The following is a 22,889-nucleotide window of genomic DNA, read 5'->3' on the forward strand; positions in this document are numbered from 1 at the left end:
TGAAAAAATTAAAATAAATAAATACCACAGAGAAGACTGCTTGGACAATTGCAGCTCAAAGATTCATACGTAAGTATCAACCGCCATACCATCCATTATCTTGACCACTTATCCCGTTAGGGGTGACAGGGGGCTGGAGCCTATCCCAGCCTTGCTTTGGGTGGAAGGCAGGGTACACCCTGGACAGGTCGCCGACCTATCACAGGGCTAACACAGAGAGGCAGACAACCATTCACGCACACACTCACACCTACGGGCAATTTAGAGTGACCAACAACCTGGTGTGCATGTTTATGGACTGTGGGAGCCGGAGTACCCGGAGAGAACCCACGCATGCACAGGGAGAACATGCAAACTCCACACAGAAAGGCACCTGCTCGGCTGGGGATTTGAACCAGGAACCTTCTAGCTGTGAGGTAACAGTGCTACCCGCTGCACTAACCGCCATACCTTAATTCATAAATCTACATTGATGCAGTCGGGATACGTACAAAGAATCTGCAGGTCAGGCTAACTTTAGCCACATTTATAAGGTGGGATGAGGTCAAAGTGGGATATTCACACCCCTGTAACGTGTGGCCTTCAAAGTAAAAGCACAGAGGTGTAATGGTGGGACTAAATTGTTCAGCTGCTAATCCAGAATCAGCTGTAGTAACAAAGCGTATTTAGGGCTCACTGTAAAACAGCAGACCCGGCAAGACATGCATAGCTTTGTGTGAGTGCGTTTGTGAAGCTCCCGCTTTGTGTTCACATGTCGTGCTGTGTCTTACTTCCAAAACATAATGTAAATTACACACTGGGACTCCCAACATGACGCTGTTCCATATTCAGTTTAAAAATAAAAATACATCGGGGCGCTGGTGGCCTAGCCGTCTAAGCGCCCCATGTGTAGAGTCCTCGTTGCAGAGGTCGCAAGTTCGAATCCCGGCCGGTCGACCATGTGCTGCATGTCTTCCCCCACCCTCTACTCCCCCACGTTTCGGTGAAAAAGCCCCAAAATATATTAACCCTCTTGTTATGTTGCGGGTCAAATTGACCCCTTTTAAGTCTAAGTCTAAATTTAAAATAAAATAAACAAAAATCTATGTCATGTAAAACTATTGTATTTATATTTAGGGCTTTCAAATGTACATTACAAAAGTTTTAACATTGATTTTAATGAACAATGAGTGAGTTATCCTCACTGAACCATGATCTGTGAGAATTGAAAAACACCAGTGGACTAAATCTTGATTTAGATGATTAGTAATGGAGTTAAAAATTAGATTTAAAATACGTGTATTGGGATTTTTTGAGGTTCTAACACTTCTGGATAATTGAATATGCCCCAGGTCAAATTGACCCAGGAATATTGCTGTTCCAGAGAAACGAACATAACAGGAAGGTTAAAAAAATAAATAGATACATACCAACGTGAAATTTCCTTACGGTGCAATTGAGGACATGCAATATAAAAAGAGCTTTTGTGTGGTTTGCTTTGTCATCAGGGAGACAGATGTGTTGACAGCAGCTGTTACGGGGGACATTTGTACAACCAGAATGATTTCTTCTTCAATTGAAAATGTCAACACACCATCTCCATGAGCAAACTCAATCTGTTGATTGAGGTAGTGTGACGTGATTGAACGCTCTGGAAAGAACTAATTAAATTACCTTTAAAGATTTGTTTGCCGTACTGAGTATGTGGCTAGCTTCAGCATCGTGGTCAGATTCTGGCGAGATTAAATGTAGAAGCTGATTAACAAGAAAAGACAATTACCATGACAAGTTAATAGTGCAGGAATTATGAAATGAGTACCAAAATATCCCTGGGAAACAGTGGTGCAAAGTCTTTGGAGTTTTAATTGGTTTATTATTTGTCCTTAAGATTTGAGGCAGCCTGAAGTTAAACACAAAACCAGTTTTATAAAAAATAAAATGAAAACAACATACACAGGTTATAGAATGAGTCAGGATCAAGTTAATAATGCGTCAATCATTTGCTCCTCTGTCTTCATTTAAGACTGTCAACTTAAATGACAGTCTACTAAAGAGAGTCAAATTCCAGGTATAATTCCCAAACACAACCTGGCTCTGTTATGAACATCAATATGACAGATAACTTAAAACAAAGGAACCATCTAGTGGGTGTGGATTAAGTTTGTAAGCTACAGGTGTGCTACAACATTTATTTGACTCAACAGCAATAACACGGCAGACAAATTATATATAAAAAAAAGCACAAACATAGTCGGTCCCTTGATAACATCGTGGTTCTTCAAGTGTTTTCAGTCAGTAGTATAAGCTCTCAGCAGAGATACATTACATTAAATTAAAAGTGCTCAAGCATACATTTCTTTAAGACAAAGGGCCTCCTGCAAGAATCACAAGTATAAGCAAATTGTTCTTCAGATCCTTGTGACTGAACTGAATAAAACTTTCCAAAACTTGAACAAAAGAGATACAGTAGTGGTTTGGTTAGCAGATTTTAGCATGTCAACCAAAACAAGTCAGTGTTTGGAGAACACCGACAGCTCAGGTATTCTCAGCTGGGTGTCCAGATAAACATTGTGTCTTGCACCTTAAAGTTTAACATCTCAACCCCTCTCAGTATAATACTGCTGTAACTGCATGTTCTAGGCAGCTTTATGAGGGTTTTAAAAATTTTATTCAGGTCTCTTGAAAAGACCACTCATGCTGCAAAATTCGCCATAGTTCCGGCTACTGAATTTTGGCAGCAGAAAAAAAAAGCCCAGCAGTGTAAAATTTAGTTTTCTACTTTTTGGTTTTCTTGGATGAACATTTCCCACAAAAGGAGCAAAGAGGACTTGAGGAGTGTAGATAATCAAAATGATCGCATCTCAGATGATCAAGAGTTTGCATTAATAAAGTTAGGTTGGGAAATTTACAACAGGATAAAAAATGATCTTGCAAGAGGCCAACGATGAGAGTAAAACTAGTGCATTCCCAGGTCTACTTTTTACATGAAAAGTTCCATGTTCTTTCACAGGTCACTTAAGTCAGTCAGCAGCTTGGTTGGGGACAACAACAAGGGGAGAATATGTGGAGGGGCAGGAGTGAAGTCACTGAAAGTTCATATGTTCCCATGTATAACTTCCACCCCTGAAGTGCTGCCTGGGTCTCATACATTCTCAAGTGCTTCTCTCTTCAAGGCTGTCATCATTTTCAAAGCTGTGTGTCCTCCTCTCAGTGCTCTGCCTCCATGTACCTTTTCTTTATACTGACCCAAACTCAGCCATCCAAGATTCATATTTCTCCAGGTCTGCAGCAGAGACCGACTTGGAGATCTTCTTGAGAGTGAGGGTAAAGTCCTCCATGGTCACAGGCATCTGCAGCTCATCTTTGGACAGAGCTCGAATTTCCTCAGGAGACAGGCCTTGGATTCGACGACGCATCGCCATCATGGATGCATCCCTGATGTTCATATAAAGACAGAAGCAGAGCGGGCACACATATGAAAAACTTCTGGTTTTTTTTATAAGCATGTGCCCTAAAATACATTTCACATCATATTTCTACTAAGAATTTTACTACTGTCAAAATGGATGAAGTCAAGGCTGCAACAAGGCTACAGCCCTGCAGGCTAAAAGGCTCTGTGTGTGTGTGTGTGTGTGTGTGTGTGTGTGTGTGTGTGTGTGTGTGTGTGTGTGTGTGTGTGTGTGTGTGTGTGTGTGTGTGTGTGTGTGTGTGTGTGTGTGTGTGGATGATAAACACACACATACAAGGTCAACAAAATGATACAAGCCAGAGCTCAGCAGAGACAACTTTTATAACAAAAAATATCTACAATTCCTCGCATAGCTTGGGCAGAAATGACTCCAAGGACAAAGACAGGATGGTGGGGAGAAGTGTTCAACTCAATAAACAGCCTGTATAACATCTGGCACCTCATTTAAGTCTCGAACATTTTGGTGTATAAAATATCAAATTCCCTTTTGATAACTTTTTTGTCATCTTAAAAGCAAGCTACCACTTCACTGCATAGAACATGCTGGACACAAAGCAACTCGGTCCAGTCTGGTGGTGCTACTTTATAATGCTTTTCTCCCTGATGAGTCATAATTGTGCATTTAAAGAAAAGGGTTGTGCATTTTTAAGTACATAAGCCTTGTGGAACGCTGGTTTGATTAAAAGGCTCTTCAATTTAAAACAAGCAACCAGTAGAGGGTGAGAGCGCAAGTCTCTGCGAATTGGTCACGGGCAGTTAACTGAAACTGTCAACGTTACCGGAAGCTGAGCTCAACAACTGTACGGATAGCTTGGAGAGAGGCGACATCAGATGGGACCCAAAAAGAGCCACACATCTGCATGGAAACTGCACATTGCTGGATGCAATGAAGGTCTTCACCCAGGAACACAGTTCAAACCATGTTGCCTCTGAATGCCCTCCCAAAACAGACGGTGTTGCACATACCAGTGTGATGTATATTCCTGGTATAACGGTGTTTCCATAAATGATCTACAAAATCAGATTCAAGATCAAGATCTGATTCCTGTGACTGATGTAGTGCCATGTAGACCTTCTGCAACCATACAATCCCACCCGCAACCTCCATTCCACCAATGCTAACCTCCTCACCCCTCTCACCAAACACAAGCACCTAACCTGGGGGGACACGGCTTTCTCTGTCACTGCCCCCACCCTCTGGAACTCTCTCCCTCAACACCCCAGACTCTCTCCCTCACTCACCAACTTCAAATCCGGACTCAAAACCCACCTATTTAGATAGGCTTTTAACCTAGAATTGATTGAACACGTTTTTTTGCTTTGCTTTCTTTTGCTTATCTATTGTATAATTTATTTTTTAGTAAAGTGTCTCAGAGAAACTTTTAAAGCACTTTTATAAATAAAATGTATTACTGTTATTATTTAAGTCATCAAAGCATGATCAGCAAGATAAAATAGTGGAGGCATTTTCCTACAAGCTCCATGTAGCTGAGCATTTTATATAAATGTAAAAAACAAATAATGCCATGAATGTAGTTTGAAAAGACATAATTTAAATCCAAAAATGCCCAAGAAACCCTCCAATGGAAGCTTCTTTTTTTAAGTCTTTAGTCAAATACCCTTATATTAATGTGTTGGCTGTAAAAGGAGTGTTGGATACAAGCTACACACTACCACACAGACCTGCAAACGTTGGTGATGTCGGCACCAGAGTACCCTTCGATCTTCTCAGCGATGAGGTCCAGGTCCACGTCAGGGGCAACCTCCACCTCCCTCAAGTTGATCTTCAAAAGCTCCACTCGACCCACAGCTGCACACACAATGAACAGCATTAATGAGATATCAGGACTGTTGTGTGCAACCTCAAGTAGACTGCTACTACTCAGTGGAGGTTAATGTAGTTTGTTGTGGGGAAAGTCACCTGTGGGTAGCGGGATGTAAATCCTCTTCTCCAGTCGTCGCCGTAGGGCTTCGTCGATGTCCCAGGGGAAGTTCGTAGCAGCGAGGACCATGACCATTTTAGAGGGGTCATCGTTCTCAAGGGCTCCCCCCACACCTGGACATATAAGACACAAACTCACTGTTAGAAGTTTGGTTTAATAATGGGACACATTTTGGTAACAAAGTAGATTCCGTCAGAACACAAGGTTTAATATCACAAAGTGCCAAATGCAATGAAATATACTGAGTCTGTGCTTTGCAGGTAGTCACTTAGTAATTTATTAGGGCTGTAAAAGTTAATGTGTTAATAAGGGTTTAATGCTAAATCTCTATCATGCCACTGTATGAGGCAAAATTGTGTAACTGTTAATTAATAACTGTTTATTGATTAATTAAACATTTTTGCTCATTAAGAAATGCTAATTGTAAAGCATGGGAAATTGTTGTAGGATTCGGGCTTTGGTTATTGTGTTGGCTATTTTTGTTGCTTTTTTGATAAAGAGGTTTTGAGTCACTGTCGCTTTAAGATAGAGTTGTGTGTTGCACATAGACAGTTGGTGGAGTCGGTGGAGGCTGACTAGCTGTGGAGTCACAGTTTTCTTACCTTACTTGAGATTGTACTTTTTAAGTCGGCTCAGGGTGTTTGGTGTGAATCAGCAGGCTATGTTTTTGTTTTATCAGGCTGTCCTGGAGAGTGTTATTAGGTATGGGATGACAGCATGGTATGGTAACCTCTCTGTTCAGCTCAAAACCAAACTCTCTCGCCTGGTGCAGACTGCCATGAAGGTCATAGGGAAGACTGGCAACCCTTCCCTTCAGGCCATTTATGAGCAGTGTGTTCTTGGGCAGGCTCAGAGAATACTTGTAGACCCGTTGCACATCCTTTCCTCTGAGTATGAACTTTTACCGTCTGGAAGAAGGTACAGAGTCCCCAATTGTAAATGGAATCATTTTAAAAACTCCTTTGTGCCGATCTCTATTAGAATTTTAAATATTAAATATCCTGTTAGGGTTGGGACAGTGTTATGGTGCTCTCTCTTTAAGATTATGCTGTGTGTTGTATGAATGTGTACTATTTATTGTATTTTTTCTTATTTATTTATGTGTTCTTGTGTCATTGTGGTGATTTTTGTAGTAGCAGGTAACATATGCAGCACTTATGTCAAAGACAAATTTCCCTGTGGGGACAATAAAGTACATCGTATCGTATCGTTACCGTGTCCTATCGTGTCGCGTCGTCTTTTCAGTTTGTAAACATCTTGCAGATATTTGATTTGTGACACATTTGGAATGAAGTTGTTTGTTTTTTAATACTTTACAACGACTTTGGAGTGGATGATTGCATCGGATACATCAGGAAGACTCATGTAAACCAGGACTACCAGCTAGCTCGCAGATTTGTCGTTTACAGCCACTACCTTTTGAGGTTTGTCTTCGTCATTGTTCTGGATTATTGCAATAATAACAATCATGCATTTGCATAATGCAAGCATACTTGTCCACCCCCATGCAGCTAAGAGTATTAAAAACGTAGAAAATATCCCTTAAAGTTACATCTGCACCAGATGAAAAATTAATTTGCAATTAATCACACATTATCTTTGGAAATCATCCGATGATGAATTGGCATTAAAAAATTAATTGTTTCCCAGCTCTGTAATTCATGCTGTAACTTCACAGCCTCACCTCCCCACATCTCTATTCCACTCACCATCCATCTGAACCAGAAGCTCTGATTTGACCCTGCGGCTGGCCTCATGTTCATCAGATGTTCCTCTCCTGCCGCAAATTGAGTCAATCTCGTCTATGAAAATGGTCGTGGGTGCATAAAACCGGGCCTGAACAGAAAAAAAGAGTGTTTCCTCTGCCATACCACAACATATTGAGACATCTATTTTGATATTGTGAGGTTACCCTGAACAGGCAACTTTTACGTGCATCAGCTTACCATTTCAAACAGCAGCCGGACCAGTTTTTCTGACTCGCCCCTGTATTTGGAGGTGAGGGTGGACGAGGACACATTGAAAAAAGTAGTCCCACATTCTGTGGCCACAGCTTTGGCCAACATGGTCTTCCCTGTCCCCGGGGGGCCGACCATCAACACGCCCTAGGAGAGAAAGTTACACACAGATGAATAAAGAAATACACACAGTCAGATTGAAAACAGAGGACCGTGGGCTAACTAAGTTCCAACAGTGTAAAATACATCATATCTTCTCAGACAGTAAAAAATCAGTGCAATAAAGGTTTTGATTGACTGATGTAACCTGGCTCGTTTACTTTTATTCCAGGTATCTCATCAGGAAGTTTATGACCAGCAGCCTGAATCAAAGACAAACCATATTAAAGGTGCCTTCTGTTTTTTCTTATAATAAGCCAATGATCCTCAGGAAATAGCCAGGACTTGCTAACAGTGTGCATCAAGGATCTGCAAGAAATTATCTTCTGTACCACAGATTTATTCTTTGTTTTAGCAAACATTGTGACTTGATGTATGTCTATTAAAGCCCCATCTCATTGTTCGAATGTTGTGCAATCATCCACACATTTAATCTCCCCTGTTCAGAATGAAAATAGGTACAGAGTTTGTTCACACATTCACAGGCTGACTGAAGTTTCATATTCATAGATTCTGGATATCTAAAGGGAGGGAACAATGTAGGGCACCTACACAGACAGCAAATCTTTACATATCCTATTTATTTGTTCTAAAAAATGAGAGGATGAGGGGTGCAAGTTAAACTCAGGTTAGATTATTTGCCTCATGACTACAGTTCTTGAAGTGGTGGTTTGACTCCCATCCTCAGTTCTTTGATACACGTCGTTCCAAAATCTCCATTCCTTGTTTCCAACTCTCTCTCACACAAAAGGCACGACTAAAGCTCCAAAAAATATCTTAGAAATAAATACATGTAAGGATGAGATGCTGTATTCGCTGAAAAATTAGGGTGTGTGCCCCAAATACAGAGGCCACTGGCCCGGAAACGGTAGCCCTTAGCATCCATCCTTGTCTCTTTGCAGCCTGATAACTGGACTAAATACATTTTAACGGTTCCTCTTCTTGCCTTTAATTAATTAATGGAAATCCATAAACAAACTCAAAATGCAGGATGATATATAACGGCCTGGAACCATGCCAAACTTGGTAGTGTTATCGTGCAATTAATTAATTAATTAATGTATAAAATAAAAAGTTCAGCTGGAGTCATTTAATGCTGATTTAAAAACACTGATTTGACTGTCCAACTTCTGCATTTAAACTCCCCTATGTAAGCTTTCAAATTCATCAAATATGACTCAGAGTGTAAGCTGACCATTAGCAGGTAGGAACAGCAATTACTGTTCATTCTTCAGAGATTAAGTCCTGCGAGCTCTGGCCATCATTCCTGTCCATTAGAGACAAATAAGTCAGGAGGCGAGCATTAAGGGCGGATAAACAAGAGAGTGCAGAACTCTGTTTGATACCAACAACAAACAACTTTGTTAGTTATTGTTCTTTTGCATTAATGTTACACTGAGTTACGGGTTAGCTGGGAAATCTACCTCAGTACGTGTGTTTACATCACAGAAAGGAAACAGGAAGCTAATGTTTTGTTTGAAGATCGTTTGAAGATTCTTCATTTTTCAGCTTCCATCTAATGATCTCAATCTGAAGCTACTATCAAGCTTTACTGCTGCGCTCTTGTGTTAAGTAGCGTCCAAATAACAGCCATGCCCCTGATACTAATACCAATACAAGCCCCTGAACTTTAGTTTTTCAAAGGGATTGCGTGGTTTTTTTTTCTTGACAAAGAGTAAATGCCAAAAACAAATTTGTAGCCGTTTAGTCAAAGCGCTTCCCATAAATGTCAGAGCTACACTTAATTAGAGGGCTGAAAAGATGACGTGGAAGCCAACACAACCCTGCCTTTGTAGGCTCAGGATAATGCAGTTGTTCAGTATCATCATCATCGCTGGATGAGCACAGGGTGAACTTTGGTATTTGAAAAATATGAGAGGCTGTTATTATTGTGCTTAGCCATGCATATGAATAAGCTGCCTTTTAGTAAACTGTGTGCTCCCCACAATCAGCTCACTTTGACGCTGTTCCTCTCCAGCTTTCCTTTTTTCATGTTATCCTTTGCATCTGAGTCTCTTTGAAATGTTACTGATGTTAATACTCACCTGCCATACCCATTACACATGTATTATATAAACATTAAGACTACTGCTGCTGGGGCGCTGGTGGCCTAGCGGTCTAAGCGCCCCACATATAGAGGCTACAGTCCTCGTCGCAGGGGTCGCCGGTTCGATTCCCGGCCGGTTGATCATTTCCTGCATGTCTTCCCCCACTCTCTACTCCCCACATTTCCTGTCTCTCTCCACCTGTCCTATAAAATAAAGGCAAAAAGGCCAAAAATATAACTTAAAAAAAAAAAAAAAAAAGACTACTGCTGCTGCCGTCTTTGACATTTCTACATCTGGTTTGTGTCTGTTGCTGTGAAGATTGAATTAACCCCCAAAACGACCAGGCAGACTTTCCAAATTGTAGTCCCATATGGCCTCTATATGGAGTCTATATGGGCTAAAACTGTGCTGCCTGCATCATCACCAGAACTCCCTCCACCAGCCACATCACACCTGTCCTGCAGCAACTCCACTGGCTTCCAATTAAATACCACATCATTTTCAAGATTCTGTTCCTCACTTTCAAGGCCGTCAACAACCGAGCCCCTCTGTACCTCATTGACCTCCTCCAAACAAAAGTAACCACCCGTAGTCTCAGGTCCTTCTCTTCCATCCAACTCACCCTCCCACCTGCTCGCTTCACCACCATGGGGTCGAGAGCCTTCAGCCGCTCGTCCCCCCGCCTCTGGAACTCTCGCCCCCTGGACGTACAAAATTCCACCTCTCCCACCACCTTCAAATCCTGCCTAAAAACCCACCTTTTCCGCCAAGCATACTCACTCTAATCTGTCTCCTTGGGACTGGAATGAATTCCTCATTTTCATTTTTCTAGTATTGTATCTTTATTCTAATGTACTTATGTATTTATTTACTTTTGAGTGTTGCTTTTATTATTGCTATGTTGTAAGGTGACATTGAGTCTCTAGAAAGGCGCCTATAAATAAAATGAATTACTATTATTATCATTAATGTGTGTTATATTCCCTGCATGGTGGGGTAAACTGATTTCCAAAATAAGACAGTCATGCATTGATCAGAATCCCAGAAGAAGCAGGTTAGTGCGGGGCCAGGCATGATAGTTCTATGTCCTGCTAATGAGGATTGACAAGGCAGACTACATAGACCTCTACAGCTCTAAATATCAACAGTAATGAAAGAAATATTAACTGCCAAAATGTGTGATGATAAAAAATCATGAACTTAAATCATCTCTGTGGTCTGTATTGATCCCTGATTTTACAACATCCTCAGCTATCTAAAAAAAGGCTCTCAGAAACTAAGTCAAGAGTTCAATTAAGGCACTATGTGGCTGTAACAACCAATATTGATCCTCACATGGTTGGCCCAGGGGTAAGAGGTCTCACATGATGATCAACAGAGGCTGCTGCAGAAAAAAACTCCCCTAAGTGGTCATTTAACACAGTCATACTGAGGGGCAGTGCAAAGCAGGGCAACTGATGATATATACTAAGTGATGCAAACACATTAGTGGGTACCGGTGTTCACATTACAGTCTGAGATAGATGTTAACAGTGCATTAGCATTGGCAAGCACAATAGTGATAACATCTGTGCCAGCATTTAACTGGAGTTTCTGAAGGAACGATGTTAGTAGATTTAAAAAAAAATAAAATCATGTTTATTCATATGTGTGTCTGTTTGGGGGGATCCCAGGAGGATAGGCGTGACACTACCATAGTCACAGTGTAATGTTTACAAAGTCATCCAACATTAGCATTGCTGATCCTTCCATTTTACCCTTCCATGTATTCCAATGTACTTAATTCCTTATTTTCTCTATATACAGCAAGTGTTGCTGCACATGCTGCCAGTCATATGAGTCATCATATTTACACACACAGTGTAACTATTCATACGCTCTGGAAAATAAAGAGGTTTTGAGTTTAGTTTTAAAAGCACAGACAGTTGTGATGCTGATGATGATGGATCCTAGGTCAGCAGGCAGTTTGTTCCAGAGAGAATGAATGCAGTAACTAAAGGCCCATTCACCAGACTTTGATCTGACTCTGGGTATGGTTAAGTCTTCCATCTGATGACCTAAGGGGCCGGGTCAGATTATAGCCAGTGAGCATGTCAGAAATATAATGAGGAGCTGAACCATTGAGCGCTTTATGGACTAATAAAAGGATTCTGAAAGTGATTCTGTATTGAATGGGGGGGTGGGTGAAGTGTTTTGAAACCGGGGGATTCATATAAATACCAACTAAACATTTCCAGAGTATTAACAAATGACAGGAAAAATACACAGTGGAGAAAATAAAGTGGTTATAAAGCAAGTTCACTATATCTTGATGTTTTTTTTTAAATCTCATTACATGTGGCTTTTCTGGGTAAACGCCAGTGTACTATCAAAGAAGGCTTCCTATTGATGTGTGCTACAAAGTACAGTATATGGACAAAAGTATTTGGCCACACCTGTTAATTATTGAAATCAGGTGTTTCAATCAGGCCACTTATGCTTTCAACTTTGTGGCAACAGTTTGGAGAAAGCCCTTTTTCATTCCAACATGACTGTGCCCCAGTGCACAAAGCAAGGACTATAGAGACATGGTTTGATGAGTTGGGTGTGGAAGAACTTGACTGGCCCACACAGAGCCCTGACCTCAACCCCATTGAGCCAGGCCTTCACGTCCAACATTGACTGGCCCACACAGAGCCCTGACCTCAACCCCATTGAGCCAGGCCTTCACGTCCAACATTGACTGGCCCACACAGAGCCCTGACCTCAACCCCATTGAGCCAGGCCTTCACGTCCAACATCAGTACCTGTCCTCATAAACGGTCTATAGAATGAATTCCCACGGAAACTCGAAAATCTTGAGGACAGCCTTCCAAGAAGAGTGGAAGCTGTTATGGCTGCAAAAGGGGGACCAACTCCATATTAAAGTCTATGTTTTTGAATACAATGTCATTGCAGTCACTGTAGACGTAATAGTCAGGTATCCATATACTTTTGAGCATATAGTGTATCTATCTTTGTCAAGTAAAAGTGTCTTTTGCTCACATGATACAAAATGTGATAAGTTTCTCTTTAATGAAAAAAAAATAATGAGCAAAGTAGCAAACAAAGTTAAGTGTAAAACTAACTAGGTCTTACATAGGTGTGTTGACTTTGGATTACACTTATGCTCAGCTACTACAACAGCTGCAGAAGACAGTGGGGGTGTTACAGTTTTATAATGTGAGGCATTATGGCTGAATGTTTAAAGGTCAGCTGCTTAGCAGGTTCTAAATCTATCTGAAGTTTTACCTTGAGTGCAGAAAAATGTAGACTGCTCACTGCGGAAAACATGACTTAGCTGATTTCTTTCCTTTTGTTAAGTTAACTAAAGAAAGCTAAAAGTGAGCACATACCTTCCAGGGTCGCCGTATTCCCTTAAAGAAGTCAGGCATCCACATGGGCAGAACCACAGCCTCTCTCAGCAGCTTCTTTGCATCCTCCAAGTCAGCAATATCTTCCCTACAGTCCATCCAGAGAAATCAGTCAGCAGTGCTAAGATAAAGAAAAAAGCCCCCTAGGAGCAAAACATATTCACATGTTTGTAAGAGTTTGCCATACCAGTGCACGTTAGGGTTCCGGGAGACGATATCTCTCTCCAGTGAGTCCACCAGGTCGCTGTCATGTCCTGTACCATCAAACTTCTTGTGCTCTACATCCCCTGGTGTTTCTCCGACCCCTTTCTTTCCCTGATGAAATAAACAAGGAGAAATGCACTTGTGTTTTGGGTAAGGACCTAAGATATCAATCTATTCATCCACTCAACCAATTATCTGTTGTCTGACCTTATCCTCCTTGGATTTTGGGCCTCGTGCGTCCCTAAAACCAGGCCGCTCTGGTTTTGAGTTTGCTTGGCCACGGCTTCCAGGTCCCGCCCCTCGATGCTGCAGACCAGGAGACTCCTTCCTCTGCTTCACTGCACTGTTGGGTCGCTTCACCGCTACCGGATTCCTGTGGACATACACAGAGGATCAAACTTTACAAGAGTGATCGTAGGAAGCAGTTGCAGACACGAGCATGAGGTGACCATGGGATCAGAAGGCGGTCATTCATCTCCATTAGTGGCTTTTCATTTTGAATTAAGAGTATTTTTTGTTGTTGCATACTTTCAATGTCATCGTTTTTTTAAATAAAAATAGAGCAAATGAGGACAAGGACATTACAGTTAGTCAGTAATTAAAGGGAACAGATACAAAATAGACACAGGCATAGTGCTCAGTAGACTCAGAGGCATTCAGGTATACAGAAAGAAATAGGAATTTATCCCCCTTCTCCTTTTGAAGTCGAGGAGTGAGTAATTTCCTTCATATTGTAAATAGAGTTGATCATGTTTGTAAGTAGTTTAATGGTGCGAGGGTTCCTCTGAAGCCAGCATTTAGTTAATTGTTTTTTTATTTACAGCCATGAAAATCTTCTAAAGGTATGTCTCCTCTTTACTGAGACCTTCAGGAATTTATCCGAGGTACAGAAAAGTGAAAGAGAACTCAAATGTCACATCCAGAATCACTGAGATTAAATTGGAAAGGCTGAAAACATGGGCAAGACCTAAATGAACACTTCCTCCAGCAGGAATATCTAGAAATGCTTGATTTGGACTTCTGATTGGGGCTGATAATAAACTACTTTTATTCTTTTAACAGAAATCCCACTAGAAAAGGGAATGAGTGGATGTGGTTTGAGTTTGCCATTTTTTAAGCCAAATTTCTTCTGATATTAAAATATTAGCATCTTTTTCCCAATGCTGCCTTATGTAACTTGTTGTATTCTTATTCATAATAATAATAATAATAATAATAATAATAATAATAATAACTTTATTTATATAGCACCTTTAAAAACAAATGTTTACAAAGTGTAGTTCAATAGCAGAGTAAACAATTTGAAAGACAGGGAGGAGAAAATGTGATCAATGCCGAAATGACTACACGTCAATTAAACAGTATGGAGTGGTGTGACAATGGACCAGTAAATCATTGTTGAGAGGTTTTTCAGGGTAAACATCAAAATAAATAAATAAATACAAATAAATAAAAATAGAGAAGTAAATAAAAGCATTAGAAGGGCAATAAAAGACGTTTTCAGAGTAAAAGGACGACATCACATCAGGAAAATTAGAAAAAGTGCAATGGATGAATTAGGAACATTAAAATAATAAAAGAAAAATAATAATATTAAATTAAAACAATCAAATAAAATTTAAGACAGTGAATTAGTTGGATACAAACTAAAAATAATAATAAAATAGAAGTAAAAGCAGTTAGAACACTTAACCAATGATGCCTTTAGTGTCTCCTGAATTATAAGCATCCATCTCCTCACTGCCCTACATGATCATAAAGTCTGAGTAACAGATTGTGACACAGTGTCCTGATTGAGTCCTTCACAGCATGTTGAGACAGCTCATGCATTATAAAAGGATTGAGCTAACTGTGAAACTGTCACTTTCAAAGATAGGGGACATCTATGCCAAAAGGAAAACAATGTGCCTCCTGTCGCACTAGGCTAGGCAAAAAAGTGCAAACGCAGTTGTCTAATGTTGCATAACATAGGCCTCTGTATGCAAAGTGATGTGCACAATGAGCTGGATGGGCTCAGTAATTTAGGCTGCCAGTTTTTTGTGAACCCCCAAACTTTGAAGTTCAAACCGCACCTATGCTGCTTTCATCTGTGCGAAGAAGAGCAGCTTGTGATGGAAGAGATGGAAGAGTATTTTCTGACCTATTTCTTTTTTTTTTTTTGCCTTTATTGATAGAACAGCTGAAGGAAGACAGGAAATGTGGGGTGTAGAGAGCGGGGGAGGACGTGCAGCAAACGGTCAAGGCCGGGAGTCAGGGAAAAAAACACCTCCAAACTCACCTGTGTTCTGCAGCAATGGGAGGGGGCCAAACTGCTGGATCCTCAAGTGGCTCCTCAGACTGAGGGGCCAGGATGTCAGCTGGCTTCTCTGACTTAAAGCTCTCCAGTGTTTCCATAATGCCTTTCACCATCTCATACTCCACAGTCAGTTCCTGCATTACCTTTGCACACAAAGAAGAAGGAGAGCAGTTTATCAGCAGGGCATTGTTATTACAGGCAGTGGTTTTCTGACTATCCCACGAACAAACTCCAAAGCAGGTGAGGCTGCTTTCAGTATTTATGCCCCGAGGAGATGGAACACCCTGCCTGAGTGCTTGAGAGGAGCTTCCACACTGAGCACTTATAAAAGCAGGCTGAAAACATTTTTTCATCTGTTTACGCTTAAACTTTTGGGTTCTGTGAATATATAACTCAACCTTTTTTTTTCTTTACTTCCATTTTTTCAGATGCTACCATATCCTGATTTTTCTGACTAAGAAGAAAACGCTTAAATTAAAGATTGAAGAAGAAGAAGAAGAAGAAGAAGAAGAAGAAGAAGAAGAAGAAAAAAAAAAAAAACAGCATTGGCATTAAGAGAAAAGTTTGTTATCCAGAATCAGTGATGAACTTTAGACAGAGCATCCTGCGATAATGGTTATGTAAAGATAGCAGGGTCCTTTGGGGGTTACTCACCTGTTGCCATTTGACTTTGACTGCAGGGTCTCTGAGGGACTGGCAGTGCTTGTGCATCTGTTGAATGACGCCCTGGTAGTACACGATGGAGGAGTCATAGTTCCCCAGCAAAGCGTACTCTCTGCCCTTCTTTGCATTGCCACAGATGTCTGCCAAGTTCATGCTGAATAATAGCTGTGGTGAGGAAAATGATTCAACAATGAAATACAGCAGTACTTTGACTGAGAACTAAAATTAAGAAGTGTTGACTTAAAGCTGCGAGAGATTTCGAATGTCCACACTATCCCTACCAACCAGATTTCCTCTACTTCTCATGCTTGTTCTATGAGGAAGAAGTGCCGGCTTCCCAGCCAATCAGGAAAACCTAGTAGAGGCCGAGTAGCTCTGATTGGTCCGTGATAATGGGAACGAAGGGGAATAATAACTTTGCTTGATACAAAGGCATTGAAAAACACAGAGATTTGACCATAATCTCAAATTAGTTTAATTACTGATGAGTACCAATAGGGTAGTATGACTTTTTTTCCAAACCAAGCAGGGAAAAAGAATAGCTGTTTACCCCATTCCTACCAACTACACCTTTAATATAACGTTTTAAAGGAGGTCTAAAATCTGTATTGTAAATTACTTTAAGTCTTACAAGTTAGTTGCTTTTCAGACATTATAAAACACAGCAAAGCTCGTTATTTCAGCTAGCGAATGTAAGGAACTGTGGTTTTATACGTGTATCACCGACATAACAATCAACTGAATAAAGGTACCATTCAATGAAGCTTGTTGTTTCTGTCTCCACCCTCTCATCGTTAGCTTTGCTAGCTTGCTTGCTAGGCCACAGACAGACAACAAACAAGCAATAAATACTGTACACGCGGTTTAATCCTCGGGACATATGTTAAAATGTGCGCGTAGACAAAACCAATCGAACTTCATTCAAATATATCCATTCTAATATCAAGTAAACGTGGAGATGACTGTCTTACCTGCGTGAAAAGCTCTTGTTTGTGTTGATTCTCAAGTCCAGAAGGAAGTGTTACCATGGCCGCAAAGAGACGCCGCGTGAAGAATACAGACGACTGTGGTGCATTCAGGGACATCTAGTAAACATTGCAACCCAGAAGAGTTACCCGTCTAATCAAATACATTTGTCAGGAACATAGAATTACTCAAAAGTGTTGTACTATACATTTAGTTACTAATTAGTAATTTTTGAGACCATTTTTAAATTCCAACATTTGTTATGTTTTATTATTAATAATCGGTGACGCTTAAAACCAGAGGAATTGCTAGTTTACAGGTTTCCACAAACTCATCATGAGAGTTTAACAGCTGGCCACTGGTCGTCGCTACAATCCAAACACTGCAAAGCAAAGAGAAGCTGAGCTAACATCAAAAAGCTCAATTTAACCCTCCTGTTATTTTTATTTTAGGTTTTTTTTTAAGTTATATTTTTGGGCGTTTTGACTTTATTTGATAGGACAGCTGAAGAGAGACAGGAAATGCGGGGAGAGAGCGGCGGAAGACATGCAGGAAATCCCAATACACATGTTTTTTTAAATCTAAATTTTAACTCCATTACTAACCATTTAAATCAAGATTTAGGACATTGGTGTTCTTTATTCTCACAGATCATGGTTCAGAGAGGATAATCACTCGTTTTTCATTTAAATTAATGTTAAAGCTTTTTTTTAATGTATATTGGAAAGCCCTAAATATAAATACGATAGTTTTACATGATTTAGATTTTTGTTTATTTTATTTTATTTTACTTTTTTTTTTTTTTTAATGAAATGATAAATTAACACGAAACACCTCTTCTGTTACATGCTGCCAAGATTTTTATTCCTCATTTAGCTGGTTTGGAAGGCATATATTGCCTAAAATGTACTTTAAAAAAGGGTCAATTTGACCCGCAACATAACAGGAGGATTAATATCTGTTCTTGAGCTTTACCTTATAATATACGTGCTTAATTGTCAGATTTAGTTTAATGATGTCTTAAAATTCCTATGTTAATGAACAGACTTACTGTCCATGTGAATCAATGGATGAAGGATTACATTTTTTAAAAATCCTTATTAAAAATATGGTAAAAAATAAAATGAAGTAGAACAAAATTATTTAAAATGTCAATCAAAGTTATATAGACGTATTTAAAATCGTGATTAGTACATAAATAAAATAAAAACTGAAAGCCGATTATGTGAGATACACAAATGATTGGGTTACAGATCAGCAATATGCTATGCTAATAAAACTACTATAAAATTAAATTAAGATGCACTTATACAGCAAAAGTGTAACATGTGCTTCTACATATTTTTTATTGCTTGTTAACTTTGTCCATGTGTTGTGATAAAAGTCAATAAAACTTAAACTTGCATTGATTATTAAATATAAAAAGAGGTCATGTGGTGTTGCTTAGCTTTATTAAAGGACATTGAACAAGAACAGGAACAGGAAATTGACATTGTACAGATAAACAACCTTTAATGATTTTCAGCTTCTGTTGTGTCACATAATTATACTGTTGGGAAGTATAAGCAATTTTGTACACGTGAAACAGTCTCACCATTGTAACCTTACTGCATTAGAGTTGTTTAAGTATTAATGCATGCTTTTCAAGTGACTTGTTTGGATTTGCATTAAGACCAAAAACAGCTACAGTTTGTCATTAGTATGCTCTTTCCGATAGTACTGCGGAGGCAAAGGCTGACACATAGCTGGTGATTGTCCATATACAGCAACAGCACCAAAACTCATGCTGCAATCATCAAAGAAAAATACTAAAGCACCCTTTCAAGACATTTTATAGAGAAAATGTATACACAGTTCTCTTCACAGTTTCAGTTTTCATTATTGGTCCCCATTACTTACACTGAAATCTATATCAACCTTTTAATACACTGTCTGCATTGAATACTGAACATAATATATGCTACTGGACAGCTGATTGCATATAAACTGCCATAAGACAGGAGTGAATCCTGCAACTCTGTGATTTCATGAGGGAGTTAAGCTACAAGTTTCTGCATTTCTCCATAGTCATTCATGCATTTCATTGAAATATTGATCTATTATAGTGCAAACTTAAAGGCCCATAGTGTCACTAACTGTGCTTTGCATCAGACAGTCAAAAAGGAAAACAACAGGAACTTTACTTCTTTTCTTTCTCAAATAATAAGATGCATTTCAGTGTGCAGTCTCAGCTTCAGGGAGAACAATGTTTGTCTAAGCAGCATTACTATTCCTGAAGGCAGGAACAGGTTACAGGCGACCTCAGCACTGACAAATCCCAGACTCCTGCTCCCCCTGGTTCCACATCTGCCTGTTTTCACTTGGCTGCTTCAGTCTCAAAGGTTTGTGGCTTTTCAGTCTGTAGGCCAAAGTCAGAAAGATGGCGTCTACATGTTCCTTCTCGGTAGGTTCCTTTGCTGAAGTCTCAAACAGTGGGAAGTTGTAGCTGTCAGCGAGACACTGTGCAGCAGATGTAGGGACCTCCCGGCGGTCCCTCAGGTCACACTTGTTGCCTACCATGATGCGCGGCACCAGGGGTCCCACACAGTGTCGTTTGCACTCCTCGATCCACTCAGGGATGCTCTCGAAGGAGGAGAGGCTTGTCACGTCGTACACGAAGATGACGGCATGGACGCTGCGGTAGTAGTGCTCCACCATGCTCTTCCTGAAACGCTCCTGACCTGCTGTGTCCCAGATCTGCAACTGACGGAGCAGAAAATATATTTATGTAACCAAATAATGATACAAGGATAAACTACTTTAATAATAAATTACTTATTACACGTTTTCTGAAACAGCCAAGCACTTAAGTTTGTAGTAAATACTATTCAAACAGGAGAAATAGTGCATTTGTTGGGACATTTCTTAGCAATGGACATACATAGACAGGGTTTGTTAATGAACATGCATGTGGGTTTTAATCATAATACAACAATGTGTGTCACACTGAATGAATAACTGCACAAGCTTTACAATGTGGCTCATTTTGGACGTTGAATTAAAGTATACCGTGCAACAAAAGCATTCTCTCTACTTCATACTACATCTGATTCTGATAATCACCCTCAACTCCGGCTGTAGCGCCATGAAATAGGGAAATTCCTACTGACTAAGCAATAACATAACATAATAGGCTTATGTTTGAAGGTTTAAAAGTTGTAAATATGGGAAAACAAAGGGGCCAGCATGTGAAAAAGGACTTGTTTTGACCCACAGATACATGGTTAAGCTATTTTTCAGGTCTATGCAGTTGTAGACTTGTTTAATTTTGCTAAGCAGATTTTCTTGTAGGGTTTTGTCTTCAGCACATTGACACTCTGGATTAATAAGTAGTGTGGTAGGATGAGCTCTTTATTTATTATTTATTTTAAAAAATCTGGTTTTGGTTTGCTGTTTCAATTTTTTTAATTTTGGATGTGTGTACGTTTGTATGTCTATATGTTTTTGGAAATATATTTCTGTTTGTGTATATGTATATTTTTATTATTAATATTTTTATCAAACTTCTCTCATTATTTTTCACCTTTATTTATTTTTCCTTATGTTTTATGTTAAAGCTGGAGTCACAAATGTGGTCATTGTTATTTGACATGTCTGTTTGACATCAACAAATATTAAAATATAATAATAATCTAATCATATGTACATTGTTGATGCCACAACATAACATGCTCATATATGTATCTGTCACCATTATTGTAAAATCATGTGAATGCTAATAAAATAATAATAAAAAATAATAATAAAAAAGACACTCTGGATTAATAGAAAAATGATAGGATATTTTTACAGTGGCCCTGAAGGACAAAACAAACTTACAAAAGATGAAACACTTTTACAAAGTTGGAGAAAAATTTACATTTAAGAGAACAAAATTACAAAATTCACTTTTCCAAACGGTGAGACAATTTTACAAACGACGGAACACTTTTACCATTTCTGAAACAAATCTATATTTATTTTAAATGGAAAGTGAATGTATCAAACACCAGAAGTGATCCGGGAGTGACCGAGTGAGGGATCATTTAATTTGTTGGATGGAGAGAAACCAAACGGAGTGACGTTTGGTACTGGTACTCCGTTTGGTACTGGTACTCCGTTTGGCACTGGTACTACGTTTGGTACTGGATCACTTCCGATGCTTGGTACATTCCCTTTCCATTAAAAATGAAAGTAAATTTGTTTCAGGAACTGTAAAAGTGTTCTGTCATTTGTAAAATTGTCTCACTGCTTGTAAATGTGTTTTTTTTAATTTTGTAAATTTGTTTTGGCCTTGTAAAATGTTTTTCTTTTTTTTTCTTTTGTAGAATGTAAAAATGTTTTCCAAAATGTTAATTTGTATCCAACTTTTTAAAAGTGTTTCATCTTTTGTAATTTTGCTTTGTCCATCAGGGCCACCGTACACTTTAAAGAGACAGGCTTTTATTTTGAAGGGGTTCCATCACTCCCTGCAGCGTTCACGTCTGAAAACATGACCCAAGTCTGTCTCCTCTAAGTCGAGTGATGCACAGTAACTCAGGCTGTTATTGTGTTAGTACTGCATGATAAAATGTTACAAAATATTCCTCTTAATATGCCACTGTGGGCCTTCTCTCACCTTGATATTCTCCCCATCGAGCACCAGCGTCCTCTCTCTGAAATCGACCCCGATCGTTGCCTCTGGGTTTTTCAGGAAAGTCCCACCGCAGAATCTATAAGTCAAACACGTCTTTCCAACATTTGAATCACCTATGACTATTATCTTGAATATCCGAGTCTGTGCTGTGTCATATTCGTGATGTGAAGAGAGCTCTAAGGAGTCGCTTTGACTGAAAATGGTATCAAATTCGTCCCCAGGTTTGTTTTCTATTGCCATCGCTCATCTTCTCGCGGTCTGAATGTAACGGGAACAAATCATCGCGAGAGTTCATGAGAGCGAAAACGTCACAGGAGCATGTCCAGAATACAGCTGATGGAAGTACCAGTCTATGGGAAGGACCTATTTTATACAGTCTATGGGGAGGACACATTTTCTGTACACAAATGTTTCATTTTGTATATTTAAGATATTAATGTAACAATGAAACCTAGTTTTAAAATGGCTGTTTAAAAAGTACCATTAGTGTTAAATAATTTTGATGTACTTTCACAGAAACCAGAATTTTTAATCTGGCTTTTAACTTGGAGTAATTTCCTTTTAGCCCTGGACTGCATTATTACTTTTATTACTTTTGTGACCATTGTTTTAGCATCATTGTTATTCTATTACTATTCTATCTAATTATTTTCAAATTATTTTATTTTAATTTTCTGGTATTCATTTTATTATATTTAATTGATTGACTTTATTTTAAGACAAGATTAGATAAGATAAGATAAGATATATTTAATTTGATCCCCCATTGGAGTAAATTATTTTGTTACAGCAGCTAACAACATGGGATAGGGGAATACAACAATGTACTTACATAGTTAAATATATAATAACAATAATAATAGTAATGACAAAATAAAATAGAATAAAATAAAAATAGAATAAAATAAAATATTGCAAATATTACAGATATATACACACTATGAACACTTCTATCTGATGAATAGATAGTGATGTAAGTTATGCAAGGATAATTGCACCAGGTTATTAAAAAAAACATACACAGTATAAGAAAATCAGTGCGATTCAGATGTGAGATTGACGGTGTGAATCACAAACAATGACCCAGGACAGAGACATATTGCCAAGTCACACAGTAACTGCCATGTAGTGAAATGAAGATGATAACAGATAATTAGC

At 39.1% G+C, this 22,889-nt stretch overlaps 2 protein-coding genes across 4 annotated transcripts; both read right to left on the reverse strand.

The window, feature by feature from the left end:
- Positions 1–1,831: 1,831 nt before the first annotated feature.
- Positions 1,832–17,175, reverse strand: katnal1 (katanin p60 subunit A-like 1). Of its 2 annotated transcripts, none has more exons than XM_034693969.1 (11): positions 17,083–17,175; positions 16,103–16,276; positions 15,431–15,591; positions 13,360–13,525; positions 13,136–13,263; positions 12,931–13,036; positions 7,338–7,496; positions 7,101–7,227; positions 5,370–5,504; positions 5,132–5,258; positions 1,832–3,414 (listed from the first exon to the last, which is right to left on the reverse strand). In XM_034693969.1, the coding sequence occupies exons 1-11, from the start codon at positions 17,137–17,139 to the stop codon at positions 3,216–3,218; spliced, it is 1,539 nt and encodes a 512-aa protein (XP_034549860.1). In that variant the 5' UTR covers positions 17,140–17,175; the 3' UTR covers positions 1,832–3,215. The 2 variants fall into 2 exon arrangements, with proteins under 2 accessions (XP_034549860.1, XP_034549861.1); XM_034693970.1 differs by lacking the exon at positions 17,083–17,175 and adding an exon at positions 16,864–16,965.
- A 1,336-nt stretch (positions 17,176–18,511) lies between these two features.
- On the reverse strand, positions 18,512–22,054 carry zgc:101559 (uncharacterized protein LOC492776 homolog). 2 transcript variants are annotated; one of them, XM_034693973.1, is made up of 2 exons: positions 21,714–22,054; positions 18,512–19,813 (listed from the first exon to the last, which is right to left on the reverse strand). In XM_034693973.1, exons 1-2 carry the CDS (start codon positions 21,969–21,971, stop codon positions 19,379–19,381), a joined length of 693 nt encoding a protein of 230 aa, XP_034549864.1. In that variant the 5' UTR covers positions 21,972–22,054; the 3' UTR covers positions 18,512–19,378. The 2 variants fall into 2 exon arrangements, with proteins under 2 accessions (XP_034549864.1, XP_034549863.1); XM_034693972.1 differs by having other exon boundaries at positions 18,512–19,819; positions 21,714–22,051.
- Between the last annotated feature and the right edge of the window lie 835 nt (positions 22,055–22,889).

This window comes from Notolabrus celidotus, chromosome 10 (genome assembly GCF_009762535.1).
Source record: "Notolabrus celidotus isolate fNotCel1 chromosome 10, fNotCel1.pri, whole genome shotgun sequence".
Taxonomy (NCBI): domain Eukaryota; kingdom Metazoa; phylum Chordata; class Actinopteri; order Labriformes; family Labridae; genus Notolabrus; species Notolabrus celidotus.